This window comes from Apodemus sylvaticus, chromosome 5, assembly GCF_947179515.1.
Source record: "Apodemus sylvaticus chromosome 5, mApoSyl1.1, whole genome shotgun sequence".
Lineage (NCBI taxonomy): Eukaryota > Metazoa > Chordata > Mammalia > Rodentia > Muridae > Apodemus > Apodemus sylvaticus.
The window spans coordinates 110,921,263-110,940,528 of NC_067476.1; the positions used below are offsets into that span (position 1 = coordinate 110,921,263).

Genomic DNA, 19,266 nt, shown 5'->3' on the forward strand with positions numbered 1-19,266 from the left:
GGACAGGGAGGAAGAGGGTGGAGAGAAAAAGAAAGGGGAAATGAGAAAAGAGGTGAATGAAAGGAGGAATAGGAGAAAGAAGAGGAGGAGGACAAGGACAAAAAGAGGAAGAGAAGGAAGAGGAGGAAAAGGAAAAGGAAGAGGAAGAGAAGGAAGAGGAGAAGAAGAAGAAAAGGTCCAAGATGGAAGTGGTCTATAAAGAGAGTGTCTTTGACATTGGTTCCAGAAACCAGTGCAATAAGATAAGAAACAGAATAATGCAAGCTGTGTCCTTTTAGACAAGAAAGAAGAACATCAAACACTGACCTACATGGGCCATGCTTGCTTATCTGTCTAAAAACTCCAGCAGTTGGGCCCAACTGGCAGCCACATGCTGCTTGTGGCCTGGGGTAGCTACGAAGATACCCAATGCAGAACAGTAAGCATACTTAAAATTTCAAGCTTTCCAAAGAAATACATAGGTTGATTGCACTCTCCTCAAGTGTGAACTTTGTAGATGATGATGTTGTGTCACAATGTCAAGTGGCTGGACACACCCATAAGAGATCTCAGAACAAGAAGTAAGGGGGCAAAAGAAAAAAGAAAGAAATTAATCCCCGGAACTTAAAAGCAGAATCCACCAAAGCTATAGATACAAGGCCAATATGAAAATATTGATATTATTTTTGAATGCTAGTAATGAATGCCTGGATAGTGAATTTTTTAAAAATACCACATACAATATCAAAAATTAAAAAAAAAAAACCATGAGTACCTATTAATAAATCTACCAAAACATGTGTAGGGCTCGAACATGTGAGTGATTTGAAATGCTGGCAAAGCAAGTCAAAGTAGATCTATATAAATGGAGAAACTCATCAGCTAGAAGCTTCTATGCAGTAAATATATACATATATATACACATATGCACATATATATTCTTTTTATCATGATATATAGGTTTAACATAATTCCTATTAAAAATCTCCTATTACTGGGTACAAAATCATCCTGAAATGTTTAAGGAATGAAAAGTACCTGGAAGAGCCTAAACGATCGTGAGAAGAAGATGAAGTGGGAGGCACCAGTCAGAACAGTTTCAACTATTGTAATTAAGAGTCAGCAAGACTACTACGCGCACATGGCTCAATGGTTCACACCAAGCCGGGAAATGCAGAAATGTGCACGCCAACAGGGCCACCTGGCTTGTTGAAACGGCAACAGCAAATTCAACAGAAGAAAGACAGCCTCTTCAACAAATGGTGCTGCAGTAATTGGGTGCTCATAGACAAAATAAGATAAGGGAGAAGCCAGAGATGGTGGAGAATTGGGAATGGCAGTAAGTTTGAGCTGGTATCAGTCTGATTCTAAGTTAATACAATTCAGGGAGAAGAGCCTGACTGAGCTGAGCACTTAGCCACAAGTCTCCAGTTCCGAAGCATACAATAGGGGGACCCTTCTCTGCCAATGTGTGAGTCAGCTTTCTGTGACTGTAACAAATGCCCAGACTAAGCAACTTACACAGTAAAAAGGTCAGGGGCTATAGTAGTACAGGCCCATTGTCCTGAGAGCTGAAGATATAGCTCAGTGGTAAGATTCCCAACACCACAAAATCAAAGGGGAGAAACAAGGTTAAAGCTCTGTTTTAACTCATGGTTTCAAAGGTTTTGGTCTAGGATTGGGTGGTTGCCCTACTTTTGGGTGCCTGGTTTGGGAGGCTGTGTAGTAAAGCAAAGCCATTAATTTTGAACTAGGATGCTAGGATGGACAGAAGAGCCTGGCTCCCAGTATTTCTTCAAGGGTTTGTGCCAATGACCAAAAGATGTACCACCATGCCCTACCTCTTAAAGGTTCCAAGTTGGAGATAAAACCTCTAAGAAACAGGCCTTTGGAGGACTGTCTCAGCCAGCCTGCACAGTAAGCTCTGTAGGAGCCCCTGGGGCCATAGCCTAGCACACATGGATAGCTTGCTGAATTTGTTCTACATGATAAAGTCTACAAGGTGGAGAGTGGGTTTGCCAGAGCAAGGCAACCTCAGGCCAGCTGTGTGACACCAGGTGGCAGGAGAGCCATCTTCCTGTCATCCTCACTTGCTACTCGGACTAGGCAGTACTCTAGTCTCCCCGAGGTCCTGACTCTTCACTAGCTCATAAAAAGATGGCTGCCGTCTCCTTCTTCATAGCTTTCTCTCATCTCCCTGTGTGTGTGTTGATCTCGTGTCCTATGCTCTTCACTTTCTGTCATCTGGACACCAGGGTGCATCTGCATCCAGGCCTATCAGTAAAGCAGGCAGTAGGATGCTCTGGGGGCTGTCCCTGCCTTTTGTCAACTCCCATGTGTTTGATCTACCATGATACCAGCATGTGACGCGTCCTGAAGAGAAGTCACCTCTACTACAGAACATGGTACTAAAGACAGAGCCAGCCAAAGAGCCACACAAAACTCCATCCCCGCCTCCCATTCCTAGAACACCTAGATTGCGACTGGATTGGGATTTTTAAGTAGAGACACATCTCCACATAGTTTGGAAGCTTAACTTTAATTATGAACAAATTCCCCAAATGGTCAAATAAAAGGACACTAAGATGGACACCACACTGCCTTCGCTGTTTTGGAGTTAAAAATGATTATGGCTGCCTTACCTGAGCCTACAGCTGAGACCTAGAGGGGACCCAATGGGGAACTTGAAAGCTCAGAGGCAGCCATTGCTCCAGCCCAGCCCAATTTAAGTCACTTTTCTGATGTAAGGTATGCCCTTAGAATTCGCAAAGCTGGTATTTTCTCGCTAATGCTGACAGAAATTCCTTAAACCAGGAGATCGTACCATCGCCCATCAATTTTACAAGGCAATAATGGGGATCCCAAGCGGCTAAAGGCTGAGGCCAGAGGCAGGCCACTTCATCACAGTGAGAGAACTGGGTTGCTGCTGGGGGAAGCTGTTCTGTACTCACGCTGCTCTTCCCCTGTGTTAATAAGCTTTGTTCATCTTCTCTGACACCACAGGCCAACTCAACTCGCTTGCTTCATCTCCTAGCTTATTATGCAGCTCAGGCTATGTATGCAGGCCACCGGCTTGTCACAAATTGCAGGCAGCCCCCTTAGTTCTTCTGCTGTGCATCCCAGTAGGCCTGGGCTCCTGGGAACCAAGGCTCTCTGAACTCATCAGTTTCACAAAATTCACATGGGGCCTGGATACTGGCCTGGGTACAGTGGGGCATTCCAAGATGCATGAGCGTTTTGATCATGTTGTGATCAAGGAGTGAATCGCATGCCCAGATAATTACACCAGCAGGATTGTGTAACGGAGGGGAAAAACGTGTAGTTGTGAGAACCCAAGAGGCAAGAAGCCATGTTAATGGAGGGGTCCTTGGACAAGATTTAAGATACAGGGAACTTTTAAGAATGTGGACATTTCAGCTTGGAGTTTGCCATTTCAAAAGAGAGGGGCTTGGGCATGAAATGAGATGCAGAGGCTGTATAATACACACTCATTCCACGCTGTTGAGTGATGTGGTATGGTCTGAGAAACCCTACAGACCCTGACACACTCAAGAGGTAGAGCAAACGGGAGATGCAGCTGTGGCTGGCATAAGGGTCTCACTGTCAGCTGCTTCTGTAAGAGGGAAGACACTACAGATGATGATGTGCAGTCTAATCAGTGTGCAGATGAGTACCACACACAGTACAAGTTCATTATTACCAAGCATCACGAAACGCACATCCTTGTATTGTCAAACCCTTCAACAGTTGGTAGCACCACAGGGGTGTTCACAACAACATCACTGCAAACAGGAGAGACGCTTTGCTCTGCAGTGTCTGAATGTCTGTATCTCTGAGGGGAAGTTGTCAAATCACTACTATCTTTTGTTTTATCTTGAGACAAGTTCTGGCTCAATACCCAGGCTGGCTTAGAACTTGCTAGACAGCTCAGGTGGAATTAAGCTAGCGGTCATCAGCTCCATCGTCGCTTCCATTCTGCTACGATGGATTCATGGGTGGTCTGTTGTAGATTGTAATGTCAGACTTAGAGTTTAGTTTTTTAAAATATGTATTTTTTTTTTTTTTAGTTACTATGAAGCCTAATGATTTTGTTCGGGAATTTATAGAACTGTGAATTTTGACACACAAAGTTTTATGTAATTTAACTATTTCTAAAAATAGTCTTCTGTGATGGCTTTATAATTTTTGTTTCTCCTTTCTAATGCCCCCTAGAAACCAGTGATATGGTCTCTGTGGCTATAGTTTTCTCTTTTTGAAAATTTATTAGCTGAAGTCCACAGTCCTAAACTTTTTATATTCACATCTTTCTCTTGCCATGATGACTATGGGATTCAGCCAAGTTGTTGTGACGATCAATGGGTAATTTTTTTTGTTGTTGTTGCTGAGTCATACTCTATTGTATGGATCTACAAGTTTTTCTGTTCACCCATTAGAAAATGTTTGGGTGCTGTCAATATTTCCTGTGTGAGCTGTTATGTGAATATAGGCCTTTAATTCTCTAAGTCAGCTTTTTTCAACTTTGGTTCATCTTTGAATTGTAAATGTCTCCTATGTGTTAAAAGTTTAATGCCTATATTGGCAATCTAAGAGATGAGACACTTTAAGAGGTTTTAGATTATTATGAGCATGTTCTGGTAAAGATAGCTATGACCCCAGTCTCTTCCTTTTTTTTTTAAATGTATCAGCATATTTTGCTACATCATATACTACCCACCAGAGGCCTGAAAGTAATATCTGTAGACTCAAGAGTTCAAAACTGTGAGCTCAAATTGACTTTTTCTCCATATCAGTTGGTAAAATCTGTTACAGTGGCAGAGAACTGTTATACTCTGCCCACTGAAGGGTGTTTGGGGGGTATCCCCGGCTTCTACCTCAATAGATGCTAATAAAGTTCCTCAATTTCAATGAGCAAAATGACTACATACATTGCCAAGTGCAAAAATCATTTATGACTGAGAACCACTCCCCAAGGTAAGGGCACTAGGGTGACCTGAGAGCTGTAAGAAGAAATAAATCTTTTCATCCCCAAGATGCTTTTGGTCATGGCCTTTAGCACAAGAATAGAAACCCTAATAATGAAGACAGCAGGGTTCCCACTCTTGCATTTTCCAGAAGTATACACTTAGTGTATATGCCCAGCGTTATTCATTATTAGATATGGGTGTGATTCACCAACAAGACCATCACGCTTCATAGCTGTTTTCCCAAAACTTCAAAAAGCTGGATTTAATTTATTTAATTTTTGTAAGACTATTCTAGTGATTCTATGATTCTTGGTAACATACAATATTCTATAAATTGCTCTATTGTAAGTTGGGAGATTTACATGAGTGAAGCCCATGGTTTCCCATTTTCCCTTTTGGTTTCTGAGGAGCTGTGTAGTTTTCTGCTTCTTCATGTATGATCTTAATAGTTGGTGTGTCTATTTTCACATTCTCAAGCCCAAAAGGGTTATGTTAATTATGTTGGTCATAATTTAAAATAACAAATGTTGATTTTCATTTATCTCAATTACTTTTCCAGTTTCATTTTATTGTTGTCATATATATATATATATATATATATATATATATATATATATATCCTGTATTAATCTTTTGGATTATACTTTTATTTGCTTTGGATTTATTTTACTCTTAGTTTTCTAAGGTTCTTGAGGCAGATGGTTCCCTTCGATTTTTTTCTTCTTTAAGCTAAAAATCTGGTGTGAATTTGCCTCTGAGAATTTCTTTCTCTATATCACATAAGGATTTGCATATTTTGTCTTAGTTTTCTTCATTGCCCTTGAGATGTATTTCTCTATTTATAAATTATTAACAAGGATGCAGTTTAGTCTCCAAATGTCAAAAGACTGTCTTGGTTTCTCTTGTTATTGGTTACTTGGTCAGCCCAATGGTAATTACAGGATATACAATGTTTTTAATATCAGAAAAATCAGACACTAGAGCAATGAAAACATCTGGAAATAGAGGAAATTACAGTGGGTGAACAAGCTTGCTCTGCAAATAGGAGGAGCTTAGTTGAAACCAACACACACATGAAAAGATGGGCCTGGCTATGGGCGTCTGAAATCTCAGCACTGGCAGGACAGAGATGGGTGATCAGGAGAGCTCACTTGCTATCCTGCCTAAAATAGCAAGCTTATTCTAATTCAGTGAGACACCCTGTGTGTGAGGCAGTAAGGCCAGGATTGATAAAGAAGACACTCAACATCCCCTCTGGTCTACACACCTGTGCATATGCATGCTGTACAATCAGGTGCAACACACACACAAACATATATATACTACACACATAAATACACACATACCACCACCACCACCACCATTAGCAAGAACAACATATAGAAACAAATATAATGTACATAATACATTTATATTATATATATTATGTATTATTTACTATATGGCATATATATTGTGCACATATGTGATGCAAAGCCCATACAGAACTAAAATGGTATGTAATATTTACATTTTTAATTGTTAAAATTATTCTTATGATCTAGGATATAGTCTGTCTTGCTGACTGGTTCATATGCCCTTGAAGAACAATGTGTTTCATTCCCCTGTGGGATAAAATGTTATGTCTGTGAGATTCAATTGGCTAATAAAGTATTTGAGTTCTGTGTTCTTGCTGATACTAGATTATGCAAAGTCAACAATTAACATTAACCATTATGATCATCCTACTCCAAACTAGAACCCATATATTTTTAGAAAAAGTTATCTCATTTCTTTCATTAAGCTCTGAAGAGTAAAGTTTCTGTGGTAAGCAAGACTTTACAAACTTGTATGTCATATTATATCAGGTGATTGAATCAAAATCTGTATTGATTTCAAAAGGCTTGAGGTAAGGCACATCATGGAGACAGCTTTAAAAGGACAAATTTGTAAGATCTACTTAAGGATGTAGTTGTGTCTTCATGGGTTGATTACAAGCTGTTCATAGTAGGGAGAGTATAGGTATAAGTATTAAATAATCAAACAGTTTTATAAACCAAAATATATATGATACTTTTCCAATTCACTTATTTAAGAATAGTATGTGGCCGTATGAGAGTACATTGTATTATTGTACATTGTATTTGCATGTAAACGTACAGATTCCAAATTCAAGGCCTAATGAAGCTGCAGGGAGCACTAAGATGAGACGACACCCGGATACATTTCCTCCTTTCTGGCATCTTAAAAAGGGAATGACTATCTAGAAGCCATCAGCTTCAAGAAAACACAAACACTAAGCCTGTAGGAAAAAGAGATGGCTTAGCAGCTAAGAGCACTTGGTGCTCTTCCAGGGGACCCAAGTTCCAGTTCTAGCATATCAGGTACTTAGGACCACCTGTAGCTTACAGTTCTAGGGGATCTGACCCCCTCTTCTCCCCCCTCACACAATGTGACAGACACACACACACACACATATGCACACTCAAATGCACACACGTGCATGTACACATACACATAAAATAAATCTTTTAAAAAACAAATCAGAACTTTATGTAGTAAGAGGAAAGTAAGCCAGACAGTGGTGACGCATACCTTTAATCTCAGCACTTGGGAGGCAGAGGCAGCAGATTTTTGAGTTCAAGGCCAGCCTGGTCTACAAAGTGAGTTCCAGGACAGCCAGGGCTGCACAGAGAAAACCTGTCTCGAAAACAAACAAACAAACAAACAAACAAACAGAAAAGCAACAGTTAAGGCTGATTATATTAAAAACAAAAAGGCTAGGTGGTGGCACTTGAGAGACAGAAGTGGGCAGATTTATATGAATTTGAGTCCAGCCTGAAATGAGTTACAGGCTAGCCAGGGATATGCAATAATACCCTGCTTCAAATAGGAAAATAGAAAAACAAAAAGACAAAAGGGTCTGGAGAGATGACTCAGTGGTTAAGAGTGCTTACAGTACAAACATGAGGATCCGGGTTGAAGTCCCCATGTGAAAAGCCACTAGGGGGTGGACAGACAGATCACTTCAGGTTCAGAGAGAAACTCAGTGCTGAGAGAATAATGTAGAGAGGGATAGAGCAGGAACCCTTCTCCCCCACCCCCAGGACAACATCTGTATGTACATGTGTGAACACATGTAACACACACACACATACATACACATACCATGCACACACACATACACACACACCATACACACACATATGCATACCACATACCATGCACAAATACATGCATATTACACCCATACACATACACACATACACACACAGTACATATACCACACCTACCACATATACCACACACAACACACACACACACACACACACCACGGGGGAGAAAAGAATGCTTGGAAGTATAAAGTCTCTGTGTTGTTAAGGTCTGGTATTTAGAAGTTGTCACAGACTCATCATTTCTGCAGGCAGCAGAAGTCACAGGGTCAGTAGTAAATAGTATGAATCACTGGAGACCGTCCCTGGCAGTCCCGTTGTTGGACCCTAGACAGGACCAAGCAGGAAATCCCAGTACTTCCTAGAGCTCCTCTGAGCTCATACACAGCATCAATCCCCAGTGAAGAAAAGCTTAATAGAAATGACTTTTCCGGCACTAGGAGTCCCTGAAGAGCTGGGCACAGAGGGAGTAAGCCTGGGCCCTTGGTACCTATACCTAGATGTGATTCTGGTAACCACAAAGAGCCAGCACCCGTCCTGGTTACGGAACAGCCAAGAGGGCAACCTCTGGAGTCTAAACTGTGCTCCTGTCGGATGTGAAAGCCAGCTCGCAGTGTCAGCAGAAAGACAACCCGAGAGCCTAAAGACAAGAGCTGCGAGCAAGTGCCCTGTGAGTCTGGTGTAGCCGGCAGGGTGGAACTAAGCCTGCGCTGTGTAGGCAGAGGCTGGCTTACCAGTAGCTTTCTGCAATTCAGTGGACTTTGACTTGCATTGGTAGGATTGGGGGAGAGGCTGATGCTAACGCCAGGACTTGTGATGTATCCTTTCTCTCCAGTTCTACTCTCTTCTGTATCCTAGATATCCTGGGAAGTTGACCCACTTAGTGCGCATGGATGCAACCTATCTTAGTTTCTTTCCTGTTGCTGTAACAAAACACCCCAAATGGATACTTTATGAAGAATAGAAATATATTTGGCTTGCAGCTGTGCTGGAGGCTGGAAAGTTCCAGGAATATGGCGCTCCCCTCGTGTGGAGCCCCAGTGAGAGGCTGGCTTCTTGCTGTATCCTGACATGGCAGAGAGCATCACAGGACAAGGATTCTAGTCCTGTTCTCCCTTCTTATAAAAGGAGTCATGTTTGTCTCATCCTTTCAAACACTCCACCTCCAAACACCATTAGCTTGAGGATTGTGTCTCCAAGGTAGGGGGACTTGAGGGAAACGTGTTCAAATCATGGCAGATCCTTGCCCTCTCAACTCTACTGGGTTCGGACTCTAGAGGATTAAATAGTACACTGTTAGAGTTTCCCCATCTCCTTTCCTCCCCGAGGGGAGCCACCCTGGCTGAGGTCCACGGCGCTCCTTATAGGACCTGTCCGGACCTTTCTTTCAGACTGCAGAAGCTACCCTTTGTATTCATCTTCCCATCAGACTCTCCCAGAGTTTCCAGCTGTAAGGAACTCCACTATCCCTTGTGCTCTTCCTCCATCTTACCTACACATATATTGCATGTATGCACATGTTTGGGCACCCATGTATGAAGATACGCTCACCCACATATATACCTGTGGGAGGGCAGAGGTTGACAATAGCCATCTTCTATAATTGCCATCCTTATTTTTTGAGACAGTGTCTTTCACCAAGCCCAGAGCTTAGTGGTTGGCTAGATTGGCTGGCCAGTGAACCCCCTGTCTCCACTTTCCAGCTCTGGGATTTCAGGCATTATCTACCAAACCCAGGTTTTACTTTTTTAAGGGGACAGCAGGGATCCAAACTGAGTTCTTCTTCGGGGTGATAGGCAAGCACTCTATCACTGAGCTATCTTCCTACCTAAGGCCATCTTCACAAAAGCCATTATCTTAGAGATAGGAAGGTGAGGTGTCTTTGTGGATGGAGTGGTAGGCCTAGGCTTTGTCCCACAGTACCTCAGAGGGGGCTTGAGTGGGCGTGCACGTGACGCGAGAAGGCCAGAGGTCTAGCTGCTGAAGCTTGGGTGGAGCCTCCAAGGCTCCTGCACAGAGCGCCCCCGCGACCTGAAATGACAGGACAGTAAATGGAAAGGAGTGAGTGGTTAAACGGAACGCCACTCTGCCTCTGGAAAACCAGTTTATTTTTGCTTGGTGGCTGCCTGTGATGTCACTAGGGTGCTTGCTTTCATAAATGTAACAGAGAAGGCATAATGAGGCAAGATGTAAATGAGGAGTGCTATTTTTGTGAAAGTTTTATCAAGCGCTGCTCAATGGAAAAATATCAAGATGGCATTTCAGAGTATTTTTCATGAATGAGAAGGGAAGCAAACAGAACTACACGTGTCTTTCAAAATCTATTCTAAGGCCCCCAGGTGGGGAGCACTGAGAGATGTTACATGGGAACCAAGGTCGATTGGTATTAAGATTTCTAGAAGGGAATAGAAACCAGGGACCCCCTTTTACCATCTATTCTACTTTTAGATTTGCATTCAAGGTTCATCAGAAAGTTAAAACAATAAAACATTCACTTTATATTCAAAGCATGGCCATTTTAATAATTAGGGACTTTCTAGTTTTTGGAAATGGGGTGTGATGTGACCTCTGACTCCTTAGTCTCCATTTTTCTAATGTTTGCTTGTTTCCTGTCTCTCACTCTTCAGTTCTGTCTGCTGTATGGAACGAAGCTGGTGTTCCAGGAGCGGGGCTGGTACTTAGAACATGAATTCCTGACTCCGGCTGCCAGCAAGCAGATCAGGGCTCAGGTAAGCGGCCCGGTGCAGAAGAGGTACTCTACACAGCAGCCTTGGGCTCTTTGCTTTCATAGAAAGTGTCCCTGCCACTCTTTCACCAGTTTCTGAGCACTGACTTTAGGCCTTTAAGGGCATGGTTTCAGACTTAGCATTCTATTAAGTGACAGAGACTAACTCACTGTACAGAACTTCCTGACGTCGAAGACTGCAACATATTTTGATGGGAATTGGTATTAATATTTTTTTCTACTCCTTCCAAAGCATATTAATTTATCCTTCATATTCAGGAGAAAATCCTGTGGTAAATTTATGTCAGCAGTGACAATGAAAGTGAAAAGCTACTTACTGCCTAAAGGTAAGGTGGGGCCATTAACCCATCCCAGATGCTGCTCTAGGCATAGAGACCTCAGAGAGCAGCAGTGAAGCCTGTTCCTGGCACACCTCTGCAGAAGCACAAAGAGATCCAAGACTCAGCAGTCTTCAGAGGGTCTCATTATAGTAAGAGTCCCAATACAGATTTGTAAAAACACAAACTGTGGTTAATAGTGATACTCAATAAGAGACACTCTTTGCCAGCAGTTATCAATTATAAGCAGCTTCTTCCTTAGGGTGGGGCTGCTTCCCCTTCTCAGGGGTCCCACTGGCTTGAATCTGTGTGGTCTTGTGCTTGATACCAAGATTTTTGTGAGTCCATATGTGCATCAGTTCTGTTGTGTCTGGAAGAGGATGTTCTTTAGTGATCCATCCCCCTCTGACTCCTACAATCTCTCTACCCCTTCTTCCACATAGATCCCTGAGCCTCAAGGGGACTTTGATAAAGATATATCATACAGGTCTGAGTATTCCAAAGTGTCTCTTTGCTATACAATGTCTGGTTCTGGGTCTCTATTAATTCCCATCTTCTGCAAGAAGAAGTTTCTATGATCAATCTCCTAAGGAAGGAGAAAAAGTATAGTATATATGGGAAACTAAAATAGGAAGATTATTCAGGGAATTTTGGAAGGAACAAGTAATACTACATGCCATTTGAAAGACCATATGGAAACCTACTGCTATAGAGGTTTTATTTAAAAAATGTACATATAGGAAAGGAATCCAAATGGAGTTGCCACATATTGAGGAGTACAATGCCCAAGCTAGACTTCTTATGCCACCAAGTAAAACCTTGTGCCAGGAATGGGCTGTATCTTGATGAGTTGTTGATCAAAGGGTTCCCATGCAACTCCCAAACAACACAGGCTGTTGCCAAGGCTATAGACTGTGATTCACAACTTAATGGTAGGGTCCTATTGCTGAAGACAATGTATGTCATTCATTTTTATCTTATATGTATAAGTGTATAGACTTGCCTGAAGACATGTCTTACACATGTAATGCAGTACCCTTGGTGGCCAGAAAATGGCATTGGATCCCTTGGGCCTGGAGTTTCAGAATGTTCTGAACCACCTTTGGGAATGCTGGGAGTTAAACACACATCCTCTGGAAGAAAAGCCAGTAGGGTAACAGTTGAGCCAGCCCCTCTGACAGATAAACTTTGAGGGCACAAGTGACCATAAGAGAAGCAATGATAGGTGTCAGGTGTCTTTGATAGAGACATTTCTCAAAGACAGCACTCACTTGGAACTTAATTTAAGAAATAATTCTACACACAAAAGAGAGGTTAGGAGTATGAGGAGCCAGAGAGCCAAAACACTACTCAATTATGTCTTCTAGAAACGACAGGAAAGCTGCACCTGTGAAATCTCAACATGGTCAGCTGAATAAGACTTGCATAAAGACAACAGTTGGCATGCCAACATGGATGGGGGAAGTCTCACAAGACCCCACCCCTAGGTGATGACAATCAGTGGCTGCTATGAGAGGGCAAATCAGGTTTCTTCGGGCACAAACTCATGGTTGGTTATCTTTAGATAATCAATCTAACACTCCTAAACATATGTATATAGAAACAACACTAAGTTGACTCATTATGTGTATTACTCATACATGAATGTATGCATACATGTGTGTAACAATAATAACTAAAGAAAAGGTTATGAATTTGAGAGGGAATGCAGGGATGTGGGAGGAATTGGAGTGGGAGAGAAGGTACAGAATGATGTAAATACAGGACTTATAAAGTTCTCTAGAATTATTTTTTGGATTTAGTTTGTTAGAGACAGGGTTTCTCTGTATAGCCCTGGCTGTTCTGGAACTCACTCTGTAGACCAGGCTGGCCTCGAACTCAGAAATCCGCCTGCCTCTGCCTCCCAGCGTGCTGGGATTACAGGCGTGTGCCACCACCACCCAGCTTAGAATTATTTTCTAATTAAAAGTGTTATATAAGAGAATATTTGAATCTATAGCACCAGTAATGTTGAATTAGAAAAAAAACATGAAGCAGAGGCAAGCCGAGTGAAGACCAACTTTTATGTAGGACTCAAAAGTGATTTTGTATTCTTGGAGGGCAACGTGATTTCCATATTTGTCAACCATGGAACCCTCGCAGCATCCTGGGAGATGAGCAGGAAGGAGCCAGCCTCCTCAGAACTACCTTTCTCTGAAAGGGCAAATGGGATTGCTCAAAGGCCTCCTTGTTGGATTTCTAATCTGTCAATTTGGAGCATGCAAGTATTCTCAAAAGGGAGAGAATGAGGAAGCTGGTGCACCTCCATCATCTCCCCCTGCATCATCTCCCCCTGCATCATCTCCCCCTGCATCATCTCCCCCTGCATCATCTCCCCCTCCATCATCTCCCTCTCCATCATCCCCCCTCCATCTTCTCCCCCTCCATCATCTCCTTCTCCATCATCTCCCCCTCCATCATCTCCCCCCTCCATCATCTTCCCCTCCATCATCTCCCCCTCCATCATCTCCCCCTCCATCATCTCCCCCTCCATCATCCCCTCTCCATCATCTCCCCCTCCATCATCCCTCCCTCCATCATCTCCCCCTCCATCATCTCCCCGTCCATCATCTCCTCCTCCATCATCTCCCTCTCCATCATCTCCCTCTCCATCATCTCCCCCTCCATCATCTCCCCCTCCATCATCTCCCCCTCCATTACCTCCCCCTCTGTCATACCCCCTCCATCATCTCCCCTCCATCACCTCCCACCTTCATCATCTCTCACCTTCATCTCCTTCCTCTCCATCATCTCCACCATACCCCTTTGCAGGAACCTCTAGTCATCCAAGAAATCATTAGCTTTTCTTCAAATAGGTTTGGGATCCTTAGTCAATGGAGGATGCCGAGCAGAAGGGTTCTGATAAATCTATATGAGATGGACAGAGATTCTCTGTCTTTGAAAGTGGCCTAGGTTTTTCTTCCAGTATTTCAAGTCCCTTGGCTCCTCGGGTATGATTCTTCTTGGGGCTAATGCACCCCCTCCCCTGGGTTTTATTCTAGCTGTTGACTTTTTATCTGAACAGGCCCCTGCATTCTTTGTCATGTTCCCTGAGGCACTTTTTAGTTTCTACTCCCAAAATATATTTAACATTATCCTTCAATTTCCTCTAGAATTTATTGCCTTCAGGTAACAATTTCAGGTTCTTACATCTTTAATCTTTTATTTCCTTTTCCCCCTGTGTCAGCTGTGTTACCTTCTGTGTGTGCTGTGCAGTGCTTTTGAGTAATGATCTCTATGATTTACCTAAAGTTCATTGGAATTACTTCACCTTACAAGGAACTCTGAAGAGACATTCAGGAAGAGGCCATCCCTAAAATAAATGTCTTGCTTGAAGGTTCTTAAAAAGATACATACAGTTTGTGGAGGAACAACTTCATCTGCCTGTTCCCTAGCATCCAGCTTGATGGGACGAGGTCTCCTGTTAAGGTTTTTACTAGTGCTGTCTCTGGTGTTTTGCTGTTGTCCCCTCCAGCCATCTCCTCAGCCACTGTCCTCCTGTCAAAGAGAAAGTTGAGGTCTGTGGGAAATGGGGCATGCCTTCAAAAGAAATGCACTTTTCTCTCTTATTTCTCCAACCTTTCTTAAAATTGCTTTTATTGCTTTGTCAAATCACTGATGCTTTGAAGATGTTTCCCAAATATTTTGATACTATTCAGCATAAAAGTTGGTGTGAGGCAACTACAATTTATTGATTATTAATTTATTAATAATCTTTATTAACATGCTTGCTAGGAAATGGTACCAGCAAGCAACAGCAAACACGCTGGTGTCCATTCTTCCGAACCACTTGTTGAGAAAAAGAGCAATAAGTCTTGGACAATGGCTAGGACTGGGACAAGAGCTAAAAATAACCTGGGGCTGGAGAGATGGCTCAGCCATGAAAAGTATACCCATGTGAGGAGGCTCACCATGGTCTGTAACTCCAGCTCCAGAGAAATCTGATGCCCTCTTCTGGCCACTTAGGGCACTGCTCTTGATGTGCACATACACAGAGACACTCACATACACTTAATTGAAAATAAAATATATCTTTTTAATGACCTAGAGTATGCAGAGGAGAAACCTGACAGATTTCACCATATAGAAGGGTGTAATATTACTCTCATTAATAGCAAAACCAACACTGAAGGAAGCTTTCCAGTTCGCGTGTGTTGAGTTATGGGCTGCAGATCAAAAGAGGACCGACCCTCTTCAGTGTGGTGGAGATAATACTTATCAAAATGTTGAATTAGATTCTCTTTCCTGCTGAACCTGAAACATAGATGTCAATGACTCACAGATGATGAAGGAGTTGCCAGGAATCAAGGGAGACTTGGGAAGTCCAGGCTCAGTAAGAGGGCTAACCTACTTCTCAGAGGCCTAACCTTCTACCTCTCAGAGGCCATGGGAAATCAAAAATGAGAATCCCATTGGTCAAACACCAAAAACTCATTCATAAAATGAGAGAAGAAATACCAGCCAGGATTCTGTCCAAGAAATTTTGACACCCTTCCCCCCACATTCAAGTACATTGTGCTACTCTACCCAAATGCTGTTCTATTTTAAGTTAGGTCACGTCTCTACTGGAGCTAAGCCCACCCAAGTTCTTCTCCTATGACTCTTAGGATGTTTTCTTTGATGCGCTCACAGATGTGCCAGGTGAGGACCCTGTGTTTTGCTTTGCTTCACTTGTAAGACAAAGCAGAGAGCAGACCCAGCAGCCTTGGTCTTCCCTGCAGGAAGAGATGAGTCATTTCCCCACCAGGGTAGATGAGAGCCTCTGGGAGTCTGCTGCTGACAGGATGTGACCTGGGCTCTTGGCTGTGCCTGCTCCTACTAAAACGACCCTTCTGGCTACTGTTTAGGTTTCAGTTCAGTCCATCAGATAGTTGAATTACTGGCGAGGAGAAGCTTTCGAGACTAATGATTGATGGGTCCTTTCTGTAGTTCCCAGTACCACAGGGCTTCATGCTTGAATACGGCTCAGAGGAAGAATGTGCAGAAGCATCCCTCAAGCAAGGAGCTCTGGGCCACTGCTGGAATTCAGGACATGGGTGATGCTCATTTATCTCCTTTGTACCTTACAGGTTTTTATTTATTTATATTTGGTGCTTGTATTCACTCAAGTTACTCATTCATTTTGAACTAAGCATGGACTAGAAATGCAAATGCTGAAACATTTGGAGAAGAAAAAGCAACAGAAAAAATTAGGGAGAGAGCTGAAGAGGGAAAGATGGTGTGGGCTCTGAGCCCTTCGCCTCAGCTGGGCTTCCAGGAGAATGTATGCCCCACACTCAAAGTCATGAAGTGCAGAGAGGGTTTGTGGAGATTTCAGCTCCTGCAGAGGCTCCCTTGGCTGTTTTCTATGCTCCATGGGATGTTCTTTCTGAGGAACACTTAGATTTCCCATCCATTTGCTTTTACCCAAGGAAGCTCAGCAGATGTTCTGATGGCAAGGTCAGTGCAGCATGAGCTGAGGTTTCAAGTAGTGGGGGTTGAAAAAATCCACAGGTGCAGGAAACTGAGGCAGGGCTCCTTGGCCTTAAAGCCTCAGCTACTGCCTACACTCTCAGTTTCCTTTGTCAGAAAAGATCCCTGCCTCCCACCAGTTAAAACCCATCTGGTGGGGCTTCTAGCAAGTGCTAAAGTATAGAAACCCTGCTGTGACATACCTGCCAAAGGGGAAAGGTGAAGAGGAAAGGTGAAGGGGAAAGGTGAAGAGCTAGTCTTCTAGGGAAAGGGGACACAGGTCCTGCTGGAGACCAAGGTCAAGGCAAGGTAGGGGCATTGTTTCGGAATGGTCTCACTGTACATGTAAGTAGAGAGGCTTAAAATCCTGTTAGAATTGAAAGGGTAACCAGAATGGGACTGAACCCACTGCCTCTGTAGGACTACTAGTGACCCTCTGGAGGACAATGGAACAACCAGAGCATCTCTCCTAGCCATCCATCTATTCCTAGGACCAAAAACCTTAAAACAGGGAGATTGGAAGACTATTATGGCCGCAGATCACAGCTCCTTAGCTGGGGATGTCTCCTCCTTTCCCCTCCTGCATCCGTGGCATGCATCCGTGGCATGTATCCATGGCATGCATCCGTGGCATGAAACACTAGCTTGAACTGATAAATTGGAGTCACTGAGCTGAGGTTAAGAAAATACATGTGGGGGTTGGTTTCTTCTGTTAGATCATGAGGTCATACCCAGCCACCTGTCCTGATTTTCACCTGGCAACCACCTGGTCAGACATCATGCCCACAGTAGAGCTTTGTGTATCTGGGAACTGAACCAGGATCTCTCTATTTCCTTTGTTCAAGAGCAATAGATGAGGTGGGTAGTTTGGCAGATATCCAGCCTGAGTTCTTCCAGGGCCATCAGCCTGAGCCCCTCAGGGAGATGCCTCAAGTGGTGGGCAAGTGGGTCACTCTTCTCTGAGGGTTCACACCTTCAACCCAGGATTCACAAAGTTCTGGTGGTTGGGTTTTGTATCTAAGAGTGATTGTCCTGTACCAAGAAGACTTCAGGAGATGGATCCCACTGGACCCCAGTCGCAGTTACCGAAAATGATCTTATTATGATTCCTGTAAAATGTAATAGATTTTACTTGAAACAGAAACAAATAATCCTCAGTGTATCCATTTTCACATAAGTTAACACTTATAAAAGCAAATCTCCTTGTAGTTGCCTTTCATTTCCTGAAGGTAAGTTGTTTATTCCCTTCAATTATTGTTTTTAATATTTATGCATTTATTTTTATGTCCATGTATGTACATGTGCCTGCATGGGCGTATGTGCAACATGTTCATGCTATACCTGAGGAGGCCACCCGTCCTCCTCAGGTGTTAGAGGATGGCGTTAGATCCTCCTGAACTGGAGTTACAGGCAGTTGTTAGCTGCAAGATGTGGGTGCTGAGAACCAAACCCAAGTCCTCTGCCATAGGAGCAAATGCTCTTAACCATTAAACCATCTCTCCAGCATTAGCTACTGCCCCATCCCCGGGTCTTCCCCTGTCCCCACCCTGGGAGACTCAAAATGCTCAGGATTTAGTGACCAGACAAGAATAGCGTGTTGGGGTGACAGAAAAGGGACAAGTTTGACGTGTGGGAGCTGGTACATCTGTGGGAAGCTGAGGCTTTTGCATTCTCGCTTCCTGGGCGGCCAGTTGCTCACCTGGTAACCACTGGTAACCACTGGCTCACACTAGCCACAGGCACCCATTCTGTTAAGCTAATGAGATAACTGCTGAGCCAGTGTAATAAGAATGTCAGGTGTGAGCACGGGAATATTTTTTTAAAGTCTTTTGGGAGGCAGATGTTCTATTTTTTAATCTGTGTGATAAATAAGTATATTCAATGTTTGGAAATACCTTGCAAAGCTTTAGACCATCTCGTGCAGGGCAGTGTGCTTCCATCACCACAGGAACCCTCTTGTGGCTCTTTTGTGGTCATACTGTCTTCCTTTATCCCCTCTCTTTAATCCCAGGTCACGTGCACCAATCTGTTCTTCATTTGCATAATAATCTTTTCAGCGGTGGGCCACATAACATACCTGCTCCAGAATCAGCTTTCCCCTTCCGCATCATTTTCTGGAGATACATCTACGCTATTTCATGTATCAAGAGCCTGATTTATAATTATTGGGTAATTATTTCACACTGTGGGTATACATGTTATGTGTGAATAACCAGTCTAGTGTTTTGGGTTTTTTTTAAGATGTATTTATTTAATGTTACCAGTACACTGAAGCTGTCTTCAGACACACTATAAGAGGGCATTGGATCCCATTACAGATGGTTGTGAGCTACCATGTGGTTGCTGGAAATTGAACTCAGGATCTCTGGAGGAGCAGTCAGTGCTCTTAACCACTGAGCCATCTCTCCAGCCATTCAGTCAGTTTTTAACAGTTAAAACCACTTAAAAAATGTTAAAACCACTTGGTTTTAAAAAGTTGGTATACAGGATTTTGTGTGTATATAAATTCTAATTTCTCCAGAGTAAATGCCCAGGAACTCTTGCTAGATCATACGGTGGATACATGTTGATATTTTAAAGACCTGGACATCCGGACCTCTTTCCTCGATAGAGTGGAC

General features: G+C 43.1%; 1 protein-coding gene across 1 annotated transcript in view; it reads left to right on the plus strand.

The window, feature by feature from the left end:
• Acoxl (acyl-CoA oxidase like) overlaps nucleotides 1-19,266 on the plus strand; it is a 275,238-nt gene that overhangs the window by 243,884 nt on the left and 12,088 nt on the right. Inside the window, exon 17 of the mRNA XM_052183555.1 lies at nucleotides 10,723-10,824. Within this exon, the coding sequence (XP_052039515.1) occupies nucleotides 10,723-10,824 (102 nt within the window). The remainder of the gene's footprint in view (nucleotides 1-10,722; nucleotides 10,825-19,266) is intronic.